This window comes from Pituophis catenifer, unplaced genomic scaffold, assembly GCF_029215685.1.
Source record: "Pituophis catenifer annectens isolate HBS135680 unplaced genomic scaffold, rPitCat1.0.hap2 SCAF_2, whole genome shotgun sequence".
NCBI lineage: Eukaryota > Metazoa > Chordata > Lepidosauria > Squamata > Colubridae > Pituophis > Pituophis catenifer.
Window position 1 is genome coordinate 192,397,145 of NW_027256882.1, and position 16,211 is coordinate 192,413,355.

General features: G+C 37.8%; 1 protein-coding gene across 2 annotated transcripts in view; it reads right to left on the minus strand.

Annotated features, from left to right (window-relative positions):
• Window positions 1-16,211, minus strand: part of TBX15 (T-box transcription factor 15) — a 75,814-nt gene that overhangs the window by 32,498 nt on the left and 27,105 nt on the right. For both annotated transcript variants that reach the window (XM_070938401.1, XM_070938402.1), the window contains exons 2-3: window positions 9,985-10,198; window positions 696-797 (exon numbers count right to left, since the gene is read on the minus strand). In XM_070938401.1, the coding sequence (XP_070794502.1) occupies window positions 696-797; window positions 9,985-10,198 (316 nt within the window). The remainder of the gene's footprint in view (window positions 1-695; window positions 798-9,984; window positions 10,199-16,211) is intronic.

Sequence of the window (16,211 nt, forward strand, 5' to 3'; positions counted from 1 at the left end):
GGCTGAATCCCACTCCTGACCGAGGCACATGGAATGCTGTTACCTTCCCACCAAAGTAGTGCCTATTTATCTACTCGCATTTGCATGCTTTCAAACTGCTAGATTGGCAGGAGCTGGGACAAGTAACTCACCCTGTCGTGCAGCACTTGTGTCTTGAATTCAGGCTGTCATCTTTCCAGCTGATAAGCTCAGTGACTGATCAAATACTATATCCTTCCTGATTATGGGTAAGAAGTATGCCATGTTTGGCATGTCTCTCTGGATTGTTTCCCCATTCTTTCTCCAAATTCTTTCTAGCAAATGGGCTCAGCATTGTCTTGTTTGGATTCCTACTCCTCTTTTTTAGAAAGCTATTCAATATAATTTTTTAATCTGCTTTTTTCACTCCTTTTCTCCAAATGTTTATATTGTCTCATTTCCTAAGACTAGCTTTAGAAAATATCAATGTTCTTATTTATATAGTGAATAATAAAATATGTTTAGCAGATATTATAAGGCATAATCTCATGATTAGGTAGCTATTTTTAAGTTAAGCATCAATGACCATTTTGTCCAACACTCAGGAGAAAGATAATTTCTCAGGCAGATGAACATCATATCCATGAAAAAGATCTGAAATAAGATACTATCTTATTATGAATTTTAGAAAATCTTGTTCCAACTTCTAAACATTTCCCAGCTAAGCTAACCTTTACCTGTATCTCTTGTTATCCACAGGTACAATGTCCATGGCTATGTAATACTGCTGGTGAGGGTCCAATCCTGTAATCTTCACTCTCATTGCAGGAAACATTCTCCTGCAAAAAAGAGGGAGGGATGAGCAAAGAAATAGGATTGCAGTAAGAGCTCCCTTTGCTGAGACAGAAATGTCCCAAAATTAAGAAGTTATGTTGTAAGCTGCCCAGAGTCACTTTGAATTGAAATGGGCAGCAAATAAATTTCATCATACATACATACACAAGTAAGTAAGTAATTCATGGAATGTATTAAGTGAAACAACTATATATTGATCTCATTGCTGCATCTTGTCCATTATTTTGTACTACAGTTGTACAAAATAACTGTACAAAAAAAGTTGTACAGTTGTACAGCTTTTGGGTCAGAATCAAGATTTTGGTATAGAGACAGAAGCATGCATATAAGATTTTCATGCTTTTTCTGTACATCTTAGAAGAATGTGGCAAGCCAATGTCACAGAACGAATCAATTTGTTTATTCACACAGTATATTTAATATATTACCTATTAATTGATATTCTGGCTTTTTCTTTATTCTGCCCTTCCATCTTTAATTACATTCTTTTTTCTTTTTCTTTTTTTGATGAAGCCCACTTCTGATGGCCTTGTTGTGGTATCTAAAACTCAATGCAGCCTCAGCCAAAACTGCTTATTTGATCACCCATATTTTAAATAGGTTTGACTATTCAATATGGAACCATTTGATGTCTAGGACATGGTCTCACTTTGATATTTGTACATCTTGAAAAATCTGAAGTCCTAAGGCTAGAACATGATAATTAATCATTAATTAACTTAATATACATGAAAATTAAATTAAAACAAATTTCCCCGCTTCTTGGTCTTGGCCCAAACTATTGTTTAAAGTATAGCCCTGGATATTTTATTCTATGTAAAATCATGTGTACCCCTCAACTTGAAAAAAATAGTTACAATATAGCAATTGTTTGCATTAATTGCTGTTAATGTGCATCAATGTGCTGTTTTAAGGTATTGTCTCACTCTTTTCTCTTTCACAAATGCTCTGTCCATCAGGTATGGGTGATAAACAAATATCTGCCTTGTTTTATCAAAAAGATGCAATTGTACTGTTTCCTAGCTAAAAAACATTGGTCTGTGAGGTCTGTATTGTGCATACACACTGTTTTGATAACTGGGTTTCTGCAATTATCTTAAATCCCTTGTCAGCTTCATGTGTGGTTTTCTTACAAAAAAAGGGAAAGGGAAAAAGAGAGATGCAATTTTTTCCACTCAGTATAGCAATTCTTTTTAAAACATTAGTCCTCCAGGCCTCATTCAGTGAACTTCAGATACAATACATAAAATTGTACTTCAGAGTTTACCTCCAAATAACAGACAATGTTTCTGAAGGAATTCTGACAGCTGAGGTGATATACATCATTTGTATCATCTATCTAATCACATAATATTTTGCATTAAATAATAATTTGCAATGAAGATAGTTTTCAGAAATGATCAGCTATCGTCTTTTCACCTTTAGTCTGCATTTTTCACAAACAAGAGAATAATGAGTGGCTGACAGCTAGATGGAATCTGTCTTCTGCATTTTACTGCTGAATAACAGGGGAATGATCATCACTTTATGTCATATCTTGCAAAAGCCAACTAAAGCCTAAAGCATTATGCTTCCTCAGCAAACCTGTGATAATCTTACGTTCTTTCTGTGTGGTCAGTGTCAGTTTACATGACATAAGCAATTCCTCTTCCCCCAAACAATACCTCAGTGATAGCTATATGAAGAATGAGCCAAATTGCACCCAAATGATGTGACTTTTCTCACAGCCAAAACCCAATAAATATATGACCGGTGTTAATTTTCACCACCCTTTTTGGTGTTGTGACTATTTCTCCTGCAGGATGTGAGGAAGAAATGAATGTATGGTATTTGCAAGCCCTTTGGTTTGACAAACTCCCTCCAATTTTAATTTTACTCCTAGGATCTGCCTGCTCCCCTGTATACATCCCCTCCATCTTAGCTCATTTGCAACTTTAGTCAGTATATTACAGGGCCTTTTTATTATTTTATTTAAATGCCTCCATCCTAGCAACTCTGAGGTCACACTTAGTCGGTTGATTTGATTCATTACTGACAACCCTGTGGGTAAAGAAAGATTATGTACATGTGCCCTTAATAGCTTCATTTGACTTGAAACAAAAATATCACTGTGATATGTGATATGTGAAATATGTGAAATGGGTAAGAAAACAGTGTCATGCTGAGTTTACCTTTATTTCAACACACAACTTCACACTACTCTATCTGTGTTGTGTAATCTGATGGTGCTTGCAGTTATTCCCTCTGCCAAAAGCCTTCATTATGTCAAAAAGAATAGGTTCTTTTTCCTACCCAACAGCGCAGTGCATGTTTATAAATGCATTTGAACAGAATTAAAATTAAGAGGGTTTTTTTTTTAAAAAAAAAAGATGATCTCCCCTCACTCTCCCAACTTCTGATATTGAGATTCAGTTATCTGGTATTAGAACATTTATCTCCCATTGAATATGAGGTCTCAAGGCACTTTGGGGCCTGCTAGATAAAAAAAAGTAACGAGGGATGTCAACAGCTACAGAGTTTACAGGATGAAAAGCCTGTTCTGAATGAACCAATATCATTAAAGAATTTTACCTATGACAAACAGGAAACCTGTTTGAGCTACTAAAAGAAACAAATGCTCTAATTAATAGGTACTCTTCAAAGCTGGAGGTATCCTCTTTTTTCTTCTTCCTTTTTTACTTTGGAATCAGCCTAAAAATATCCCTTTGCAAAGAACCATATTTACTACTAAAAACTGTGCTCAAAATCTCACTATGTTATTTTGGAAAGATTTAACAGGTTAATCTTCCTTTATAAATACCTCTAAGGAACTACAAGCCACCACCCAGAAAACCTTCAGCAGCTCCCAAGTTAGCCAACCTGACTAGGTGGTTCAGTGGCTAAGACACTGAGCTTATTGATCAGAAAGGTCAGCAGTTTGATGGTTTGAATCCCTAATATAGGTCTCCTGTATGAGTAGGGGGTTGGACTAGATGACCTCCAAGGTTCCTTCCAACTCTGTTACTGTTAAATGTCAAATCTAATTGATGACTTGTTTTTATTGAGGGGAGAGTTTCCAGAGGGGAAAAAGTGTCTATCCTAACATTGTTCCCAGATAAGTTCCAATGAGAATTTGACACAGAGTTATTTTTTAAAAAAATTGTACCATAAGTAGAATATAGAACACAGAATGATAGTGTTGGAAAGGAACTTGGAGGTCTTCTGGTACAACCCCCTGCTCAAACTGGAAACTTTATACCATCCTGGACAAATGATTGTCCAATCTTTTCTTGAAAACCTCCAGTGATGGAGCACCCAGAACTTCCAGAAGCAGGTTGTTCCACTGATTAATTGTTGTCACTGTTAGGAAATTTCTCTTTTAATTTACTTTAAGATCTCTCTTTAATGATCTTCCACCCATAACTTCTTGTCTTGCCCTCAGATACTTTGGAGAATAGGAGAATAGAATAGCTCCAGGAAGCCTACAGCATATTAGAACATTCTCTTTATCGCCTCACAAACCATGAAGGTTTTCAAGCTCTCTAAAGCATTACACCAGGCCTTCTTTTCCTTTTTTACAAGCTTGTCTAAAGGAAAAGTTTCAAACAATGCGGAGAGGAACAGAAGTTTGGAAGTGTGCAGCTTTCTGACTTTGAATCTGCTGTAGTAATAAACTGTTCATATTCCAATATTCAGTAGCTGATCACAATGATTGTTTTACTGGATTTAGGTAAACTGAAACTGGTTGAAAAATACATAGTACAGAAAGGTTCTTTTCTGACCACTTTAGGAAGAAATGTAATAAATTTATGATCTCTTGCTCCACCTAGCTGTTGTTTCTTCCATTTCACTCTTTTCTAGTTTGGGCTTTGTGGCAATAGCATGGAGTTTTGATTGATAAATTGCCTCTGTCTTGATTTTTAAGGATCACTTTCAAAAACATTAGAAAATCTGCCTGTTTCCAGGAACATTGGCAGGAAGGGACTTTTAAATCTTCATATTGAGAAAAAGGATTTATATGTCTGAGACTGATTTCTGAACTGAAAATCTGAATGCAACTTTTCAGGGTAAAGAAATCATTTCTACATCGACCTTTATTTATATTGTAGAATGTCATACTGTTTCAGTAGACATTATATAGATCCTCTTGTATATTTATAACAATAAATACACAAACATATAATATCAAACAACCAATATAATAAATGGTACCATATCTTCCTTAGGCAGACAACTATTCCGTTCCATTCCCCAAAAGCTTTTATAACATCTAGGCCAGTGATGGGTTGCTCCTGGTTCTATCCGATTCTTGAGAACCAGTAGTAAAAGCAGTGGGAGGGTCCGCCCTCCCACCCTGACATCATATTTGGTGATCTGTGCATGCAGATCTCCGCAAGCGCACTCCCGTTGCGAACTGGTAATAAAGGTAAGTAGAACCCACCCCTGGTCTAGGCTTTAATAAACTTCCAGAAAACTATGACAGAAAAACTACTCTTGCCTCTGGAGCAAGCTTTTTCAAAGAAAGGGAGGTTCTTCAGAGAAATCCCACTTCCACACCCCCTCCCATTAATTCTTTTGATAGGAGGGGATTTCAGTCAGTCAGTCAGTCAACCAACCAAGTGATTCTGCATGGCTTACAATTCTAAAACAATTTAAAAGAACATTAAAACAATAAAACAATCACAAAATAAATAAGTACAAATAGCAGCCATGATGATTAATCAACAAACAGTAAAGCCAAATAACAGGGCCCTTAACACATCCCAAACCCCAGCCGATAGCCAGGTTTTTAAATCTTTGCAAAAACTAACAGGGTTGGGGCTATTTCCAATTTCCGAGGGGAGAACAGTATTTAATAAGGCAGGGGCTACATAGGACAAACCCATCTTCTAGTTCCCATCAGTTGACAGTCTTTGTCAACTGACCCGATTGGATCTGCAGCAGTGGTGGGTTTCTACCAGTTCTCCCCGGTTCAGGCGAACTGGTAGTGGCGGCGGCAGGAGGCTTCACCCACCCACCAGGACGTCATCACGGACACTCTGCGCATGCACAGAAGCACTGCACACGAGCGAAGCAGTTCCGAATCAGTAGTGAAGGTAAGTGGAACCCACTACTGATCTGCAATATGCCCTATCTGTTGAATTGGATTGGCTGAGTAGAAAATCTTGAAAAAAGACTCAGGTAACTCAGGCCCAAGCCATGTAGGGATTTAAAAGCACCTTGAATTACTCCCAGAAACACACTGGCAGCTACTACAGCTCACGGAGCAATGGTGTTATGTGCTGCGTAGCCAGCACCATTTATTATCTGTGCAGCTGCATTTTGCACCAGTTGAAGTTTCCAAATGCTCTTCAAGGGCAGCCCCATGTAGAGCGCATTCGAGAATCTGACAATCTTTGTTTGCATGTATTGGGTGGGGAGATCCTATTCAGAGCTCTCAATGCTGAAAATACTAAATAGAATAGATTTTTTTTTAATTGGCCAAGTGTGATTGGACACAGAAGGAATTTGTCTTGATGCAAATGCTTTCAGTGTACATAAAAGAAAAGATACGTTCATCAAGAATCATACAGTACAACATTTAATGATAGCCGTAAGTATTGTATATAAAGCTATATACAGTAGAACCTCTGGTCACGATCATAATTTGTTCCATAACTTTGATTGCAAACCGATTTGGTCATGACCCAAACCTAATTTTGGAAATTTGGCGTTTACAAAAAAAATAGCACAGAAAGGGAAATCAACTGCGGGCGGGTGGGGGGGGGAATTGTGAATTTTTTGGTCGGAACCCGATTTGGTCATGGTCAGAAGCGTTCATGACCAGAGGTTCTACTGTAGTTGTTTGATATATTTGCCACTATGAATTTATGACCTAAAGATAATGACAGTATTTTGAATTGATGCCAGTTCCAGAACTATCTTCAAGGACATCCCCATGTACAATGCACTGAATGAATCTAAAGTCAAGGTTGTTCTGGTGTGTGACTCCTGCACAATCACTGTGAAAACTGTATTTATAAGCAAGTCTAAATTGCAAAGTGTAATCCCGAGTAAAACAAGCTAAGCCTTCCTTCTTCCCTTCCATTCTCTTTCATAGGAAAAGGGTATTGCCATGAATACTTGCAGGATTATATCCATTCAGTTTGCATGAAATTGTATAAGAGAAGCTAAATGTGAATATCATGGGACTAAACACAGGTTTCACTCTGTGCCTCTCTTGCTGCTGAAAGGCTCCCAAATTTGCCCACAAAGCAATATTAGTTATGAATCCAATTATGTTGACAAAGCAACAAGTTCTGTGAATCTATCAAACATGCTCTGCGCTATAGTTGATCTAATGCCAAAGAGTACTGGGGATGCTGAAAGCACCAGGTGCAAACAGCCAGCTGGCCCCGAAGCCTGGGATCACCACTGTCCAGAATCTCAAGAGATTACAAAGTACTGCAGAACAGAGGAGGGGGACACATGGAGCCAGCTGCAATCAGCTTAAAGGCTGGGAAAATAGTGCAACAGCCTGACCTAAGTGAAGTCATGGGAGATTTGCTGTAGAAGTCAATTGGTTAAGGTTTTTAAGCTATGGCAAGATGATCTTCATGCAGCTAATATGCTGCATGATAGCAATATACAACTACTATACACTGTGCTAGTAAAAATGCAAGTGCCGTAGCCATGGAATACATAGAGCACTTAAGAGGCCACAGCCCTGAGTGGCTTCAGGCCCCACATCAGAATCTTCAAAACAAACATGTAAAGCTATTCACCCAGCCCCAGTTGTGGAAACTGAACAAAGGGCAACAGCTAGCAATCCTGAATGCGAATGATTTCCTTGCAATGAGCAGCAAACATAAAATTCAATAAATGAGACGTAAATTTCATTTGTGTGATGTAGATTAATTTGCCTACCAGCTTTCCTATTATTTGTAATGGTGCATTCTAACCAAATACTAGTTGCCCAAATCTAAGGAATTTGTTTATGTGTTTAATCCTTCCATATTTTCAAAAAGCAAAGAATAGTGTATCTTCCTGACTGATAGTCAAAATAATCCTGGATGGTAGGTTAAATAGAGATATAAGATCATCATATATCCCTGACAATATTATGACTTGTTGATCATGATAGCATGAAGGCTGTTGAGATAAACAGCAATAAATATAATTTAGGTTTAAAGGCTATCAACTATTTTTTTTTTAAAAAATGTTAATTTAATTTTTAAAAAAATATTTTGAACAGTTTTTCTTGAGGTGATAAAACTTTTGTTAAGATACTTGTTATTGAATTTTACTGTAAAGAGGCAAAGGTAAATAAGTTTTCAAACTGAGCATGTTTCTAGATGATGCAGTGTTGATTCATTCCATGCAACATTATAGTGGTAGTTTGCCATTTCAGGATATTGTGTGTGGGGGGGGCGGTTTATTCCTAAATTCCTAATTCAGCATTTCTTTGTAGTACAGTTTAAGCAACAGATTTTGTTATATGTTTGCTGATTTTAATTGATGCTGAATGCCATTTTAAAGGTCTTTTGAGTTATAAAACTTAACAGCTAAATATGGTTTATATTATAAAATTAAAGTGGTTGGTTCTTTAAATGTGGAAAATGTGGCTAGCTACTTCTATTGTTTGTTTTCAGTAGCATATGTCATTAGGGGATTTTTTTCCCCCATTTTTAAGCATATAACAAAACAAGATTAGTGACAGTTGTTTGAACCCCATTTAAAGGCAACAAAAGGCTTCAAAAGAGAAGACTGGATTTAATAATTTTATGAAGAATTGACTGTCGAAACTTTTCCAAGCACATCTCATTTACTTGAGATTCTTACTACTATGGCAAAGATCATCTCACAAGCCACAGAGACAATCTACAATTGGTCTCACTAGTCAAATTCATGAAGTAAACCAAAAGGGGAAGAAAAATAAAATATTGCGGAGAGGAGGATTTCTATCACTGGGTGTTACTCCAGCAGAATAGCGTTCTTCCTGGTTTTTTCTCTGTCCAAGGTGCTGATTGCTTAGAAAATAAACATTAATTTGCAATTATAAAGGAAGCTGGCTGGAATACACAACTTTATTTGGGAAGATCAGAGACTTTTCTTGAAGAAATTAAAGATTTTTCTCTATTATAGCCTATTATAGTATATTGTAAAATTCCAATTCCTTAAAAGAAACATTGGCAGTGGAATGTGGAATTTGTAGAGGGCTTCTACCCATCAATACTGACACAGCTAGGTGTGGTATGTTGTTCTTACAAAATAACAACAGAGGCAAAAAGCCTATCTAATCCATGAAATCTGAATAGGCTGGATGAAATGAATGTCACTCTTTTTGTCCTCTGAGACATTGTATAGTGCCTGAATCAATGTGAATGGAGGTTGGCCAGCTGTGCATTGCAGGTTTTCCCCTCACTCTGCTATGTGGCACTTTCTTTTTCTCCATATGCAAGAAAATATAGGACTACTGTATAGCTTAAGTGATGTCTAGTTCTGCCTTAAGGAATCCAAATCTGTGGTGTATAGTAAACTATGCCCCTCTCAAGTATAATAAAGGAGAATTTACTGCCACGCACAAAAAAATACTATCCTTTTAAAGCTGAGGCAACTTTATAGAGTATATTACTGCTATATCATTTATTGTGTCAAAAAGTTGTGTTCATAGCAGGAAAGCCATGGAAATTCATGCAGCTAGTTATGATAGAATGATGCAAGTTAGTTAAGGACATAAAAACATAAGCAGTACCCTGCCTGGTCAGATCCAAGGCACATCTTATCCAGTAAGGATAAGGAAACAAGGAAGTTTCCCAGCAGGTGGCCTTCAGAGGCAGTCATGCTCCCATTAAAATTTGAAATAACGACAATTGTGTGTATACGTGTGTGCATGCATGTATATCTAACTGTTTCTCAATCACAGTGGGTGTGACCTGAACCTGATAATTATTTTCATATTGTTGCAACTAGAATTAAGAAATGAATTATAGAAAGTTTACGGCACACAGAGAAGTTAACCTTCCTATCTTTATCTGCTTTGAAACTGCTGGGCAATACAGTCTCTTCACCACTCGCAGGGAAAGATACAGGGCTAAATTATAATAAAGAAGAGCACTCTAATTCTAGGAAAGTAGCGGTAACTCAAGACCCTACAAAAACTGCAGATTTTCTAAGCCAGCTATCAATAAAAAAGCAGATAGGATGCCTTACCTGCCTGCTTTGGTGATGATCATTTCGGTGCCAATATCATGGAATCGCTTCCAGAGATCAGCACATTGCAATTCCACTTGGATCTCCTCCATGGATGAGACAGGCAGAGACTGAGAGAGTGAGTTGCTTGATGTGAGGTCCGGTGGGGAACCGAACGAGCAGGACGTCCGCTCTGCCAGCACTTCAGTTTCGGATCCTGTGCTCTGCTCTGAATCTAAAAGAAGCAGAAGCAGAAAGGAGAGTCAAACCAACTTGAAATGTCTAAAGTTCCTCAAAGTAGGAAGAGATAAAATGAAGCCATTTGAAGGGATCCAGGGAATCAGAGGAATGACATCTTTTTCATTAGAAGAGTGTTGTTGATGTTGTGTTGTAAGTTACAATCCGGCTTCTGGTTTTCAGTTTCCAACATGACATCTGGTACTTTAATTAAATTTTAAAGCTGTTGAATAAAACTGCCCACAGTTAAAAATATAAATAGTAACAAATTAATCTGAATACAGGAAAATGCAGCCTGCAGTTGTAGGCTGAGAAAAATGGGGGACATGGGGGGGGGATCATTCAACACTGGAGAAATAATGTTGTATTTAATTGTATGTTTTACCACATGTGCTGTTTATGTGTTTTGAATAAGGGATTTTTTTTTTCCAGATTTCTAATTTCTTTGTCCTCAAAAATAATAAAAGCTGTCCTTTTGTTTTGGTTTCAAGCAGATATATGTTATTTGTTCCTATGTTATAGTTCTTGAGCAATTATTTTCCCTGAGAAAATAACAATGTTGGGTTATGGATGTAGAATCCCCGTAGAGTTGAAGAAAGCAAGCATATGGAAAAAATTACTGCCAAAGTAATTGTTATTTCAAAGAACACCTAGACTTTTACAGGGTCTTCAGATATAAACATCTGGACCAAAATGAGAGAAAGCCAAAAAGCTGGAACTGAATTAAAGACATTTCTCAGGCTTGAACTTTTTTACTCTGAACTCATTAGTTGAGAGGACCCAAGGGAAGACTTGCCTTGCAGGTCTTGCCATTGGAGGTTCAGTTGATCATCTCCTTCTCATTTTAATGCTGTCTTGATGTAACTGCTATATGGTCCTGTTGGAATTAGGGTATCACTGAGTGTTAGTTATCTTACAGAATAAATGTCATTTATTTATTTATGGTCACCAATCAGTAAAACATGCTCTCTTCCACTCAAGAATATTCTGGGGGCCTTTCTGTATATATATTTTATTTTAATTTGGGGAAAAACATTAAGCTCTGAACCTCTTTAATTGTAGAGATATAAGAGACAATGTCTGTGCAGTATTCAAATCCCCCCCCCCACTTCTTCTAGTGATATGAGCTGATGGTACACAAGATAATTCTCTGAGATCTAATTACAGAATGTCCAACACTGTAGCTTGGGTTTTAGTAACAAATGTTGGAAAAGCTGGAATATTGAGGAAATCAACTCAGCAAGCACTGCTGGCAACAATATAATTGGCTTGGAGAAGATACTGAATTGTAATTCGTGGCATTCATATGAATTATGCCAGAGTCACATGTAAAGGAAATGTAAGCTGTCCAGCACGTTCCTCTTAAAAATATTTAATGTAAGGATTTCAGCAAATCTTATTTCCAAACAATAATGCTTGGCCTTTATTCAGTGTGCTCGAAATGTTTCACATCTGTTATCTAGTTGCAGTTCAGAAAGATAAGGCAGCATTACTCTAGATGGAGTTTAAGGCTCTTCCACATGGCATCCTTCAGTTGTTTGCCTCCCATAAATAAACCAGCTGGAAATGAAGCCAGCTTAAGCAATTTCTTCCCAGATGTCAATCCCTTCCTCCACTTTGGACATGGTGATGGCCAGTTGTTCTGTTGCTGAATAGTGATTAACACAGCTCTTAATTGGTGGATTCTCCTGTTTTTTTATCCCCTCCAGGAGGTAAAGCACCAATTGCTTTCCTTGCCATGGGAGGGTCATGCAGGCCATAGCCTTCAAGCAGGACAGTGGACAGAACATTCAAAAACCCATTCCAGAAATAGCCAACGTTAGCAGTTCACCCTGTAGCAAAGCAACTATTATACTGGCCTGACATGCAAAGTGTCTCTGGTTTGAAGCCGGATAGAAACTACTTTTGTTCCTTACTGTTTTTCCTTCCCTAAACTCTCCACTTATTTGCTGTCATTCTTCTTTACCAGTTCGTAAGTGAATATTTTCACATTTATCAATCTTGCTCCAGTTCCCAAATAGCCCAAATAGATAAGTATTGCAAAAAGGATTATCCTTGAATTTATCTGGGGCTCAAAGAGAGGTAGGCGGGGGCATTGTGGGGTGGAGGAAGGAAGGTTTCAACATTTCAATGGTCTACTAATGAACTGGTCATAAAATAACAAGCAAAAAGTAGATAGAAAAATAATTAAAAAGGGAGGAGATGTTTTCAACCCATTTCATGTTACACTACAGGACTACTGCTATAGCAGCAAATGCAGCAGAGATTAAGAAGCACCCTGGGAAAGCACAAGTCATGGACTTTTATTTAAAGATGCTGGTGGTGAATGCATGAGTGTAGAGCAGCACTTTAACTTTATAAACTGCAGTGCATCTCCCCCCCCCATTGATATGTAAATAAACAAAATCAAAAGTTCATTTTGATGATGAGTAACTACCAAAGTGAATAAGAGGCTCTATTCACACTGCAGATTATGTGGATTCATCCCCTTCAAAGGCATTTACCTACAACACAGAGAGCGCAGCGGATGAACCAGCCAGCAACCCTTTTTCCATCCATACGTGGAAAACACCCATTCTGAAGCAGTCCAGGAAAATATGAGCAGAAGTTACTGTACATTTCCTGCAAGCTGTGGGATGGTTTGAGAACAACCTATTTTGGCCCTCCAGTGGTGGGTGGTTCGTGCTGGGGCAATCTGGACCTGCCTATGAGTTAACCAGCTGGGAGAATGGGATTTTGGATTTGGCATTTCTCTTTTATAGCTGGTATCACCTTATAGCACAATCCTACACAGGGCATGCCTTTTCAGAAGTAGGGCTCTTTCTGACAATCAAAAAACCCACTTCTGTTGTGTTTGCTTGGATGAAACCTATATGGAGCAGATATAACCCTTGAAGAATATTTTTTTGTCTCCACCATTATGATGGTTGGAGACCTAGTCAAAATCCAGGCATCTAGAAACAGAGAGAAAGGGCCTTTTTTCAAGAGTTAAATTGCATTCATTTTATTATTTATTACTTCCATAGTGGACAATAAAAGTGAATTTAAGTACAGAAACAAAGACTGAAAATCCAGGTGCAAGAAGCACATTGCAGAAGCTCTACCTGTTCACCACTTTTTTCCTAGGCTCATGTTAAGGTGCCAATTCCTCATTTAAAAACCTTTATGGGTCTGATGGTCAACATTAAAGGAAGAATCCACTCTTATTCATTCATTCCCATTTCTCCCCTCAAACAGATTCTCAAAGTGTCTCGCTCCTCCTATACAGTATCTCCTCCATATCTCAAAATATATGGCTGCTCCCTCCTTCAGGGACTTTAGCATCCTCAACAAGGGACCATTCTCTGTGGCCCCTTGAATAAATAGAATTGATGTCACCCAGATGTTCCATAATATCTTCTTCTGCAACTATTCACACTTCTGCAACTATTCATTTGAGCCACAAAGATTTAAACAAAATAACAAACACAAAAACCAGGCAGTTCTTACTTTCATAGTTTATGTAGTAGAGTTTGCTTTGTATTCCTTTTACAGTTACTGCTGTTCATTCTTCATATTTTCCTTTGGGTATTTGGAGCTTTATTGTTATTTGCTTGCTTTTTTATATACATATATTGCTCTCCATGAGAAGAATTTGGCTGAGCAGAATTAATTGTAATTTCATTTAATTAAGGTAAGTTTAACTACAATTAAATTAAATTGAATTGAGTTGAGTTGATATCCTGATTCTGTCCAGTTTGGGGTTGGAGAACCTGGGAGCAATTCAGAGAAGTGTGGCCCTTGATTGAGAATGATTGTCCATTGCTGATTTAAGTAAAAACTTAGTATCAGACACCAGTTGGGCATAAGGTTAAGAGGAGAAAAAAGGAGAGGAAACAGTAAAAATAATCTGAAATTTCTCTTCAGAAACACCGAAGGAGGCAGTACAGAGACAGAATATTTTAAATGAATATATTTAAAAACCAAGTTTTTAAACCTTTGAGAAAAGTCAACAAGGTTGCGGCCATTCCAATCTCAGAGAGAACATTCCACAAGGCAGGGGCTACAGCAGAGAAAGCCCATCTTCTAGTTCCCACTAGCTGACAGTCTTTGACTGACAGGATCTGTAGCATGCCCAACCTGTTGGATGGGATTGGACAGGTAAAAACTCTTAGAAAAAGATGGTCCCTCAGGTAACTCAGCCCTGGGCCATGTAGGGATTTAAAAGTGACAACCAGCACCTTGAATTACACCTGGAAACACACCAGCAGCCACCACCGACCTCCATGCCCAGGAAAATACACAGGAGAAAAGAAATGAATCCTGTAGAAAGGGCAACATCCCCATCTCATCAACCTAAGATTGCCAAATTCAGCTAAAACTTAGTTCAGACTCATTGAAATAAGACCATCACTCACTTCCCCACCATACTCAAGATATATTTCCAAGCAACACATTTGCAGGTATATGTATTTAAATGCAGAAGTAAAAGAACTATAGTGGTGCAGTGGTTAGAATGCAGAATGGCAGGCTAACTTTGCCCACAGCCTGGAGTTTGATCCTGACTGGCTCAAGGTTGACTCAACCTTCCATCTATCCGAAGTCAGTAAAATGAGGACCCAGATTGTTGGGGGCAATATGCTGACATTTGTAAACTGCTCAGAAAGCCATCAAAGCACTATGGGGCAGTGTATAAGTCTAAGTGCTACTGCTACTGCTATTGCTATAGACAAGGCACAGAAAAAATAACAATAATAATATATTGAAATAGAATTGCTTCTCAGAACTGTTCATATATACAGCCAAGATATTGCAATGGAGTTTGGACTGGAGAAATGTAACACCCTTGTCATCAACAGGGGGGAAATAGTGAAAACTGAAGGAATCAAAATGAACACAATCACTAAAAATACCTGGGTTTCCTTCCACCTGATAACATCAAACACACTGAAGTCAATAAGAAGCTTAGCCATGAAAACATTATGAGAATGAAGAAGATAGATTTAAAGTTCAAATTTAATGGAATTTAATGGGGAAAATACCATCAAAGAAATTAGTAGCCAGGCATTATATATACAGTTGGAATGTCAGGGTTCCAACAGATGTCCTAATAGTGACTGAACACAAGCAGAACTAAAAGCCCTAGATAAGAAAATGAGAAAAATAATGACAATGAATCACCCTTCATCCATGCAGTGATGTGGACAGATTCTACTTACCAAAGAACATAGATGGGCATGGACTGTTGTAAGTATATTAGACAGCTGAAGAAGAAAAAGAACACTGGAAGAATATCTGAAGGACAGTGAAGATGATGAATTGAAACTATTACACTATGAAAGACAACTAATTCCAAAGAGATCTGGCCTACAAGAAAGACCAAATGAAGGTTAGAAAAGAGATATGGAAATTATTACATGGCAGTACATTAAAAAGTTAGTAGGTAAAGCAGATAACAATAGGACCTGGCAATGGCTAAGAGCAGGAAAGTTGAAGAAAGAGATGGAGGGGCTCATTCTGGCTGCACAAGACCAGGTCTTAAGAAGAAATGCATACAAAGCCAGAATTGAGAAGATAGCAATAGACAGCAAGTGCCACCTCTGCAAAGAAGCTGAAGAAACAGTGGACCACCAGGTTAGGTGATGCAAGATCATATGGAATGACTGTAAACAAAAGCATGACAAAGTAGCAACAATGGTGCATTGGAATATTTATAAGAATATCACTTCCCTGCAAGCAAGAACTGGTGGGACCACAAAATAGAGAAAGTAATGGGTAAATGAAGAGGCTAAACTGCTCCAGGGCTTTAGTATAGAAACAGATCAGCACCTGTCAAATATCACCCCAGACTTAACTATAAATAAGAAAGACAAAAAAGTCTAGACAGTGGACCTGGCTGTACCTGGAGGAAGCAGAGTAGAAAAGAAAGAAGAATATCACAAAATACAAAAAACTTGCAAATAGAAGTAGAACCACTGTGGCAATCAATCAATCAATCAATCAATCAATCAATTAATCATCAGTAGTGATAA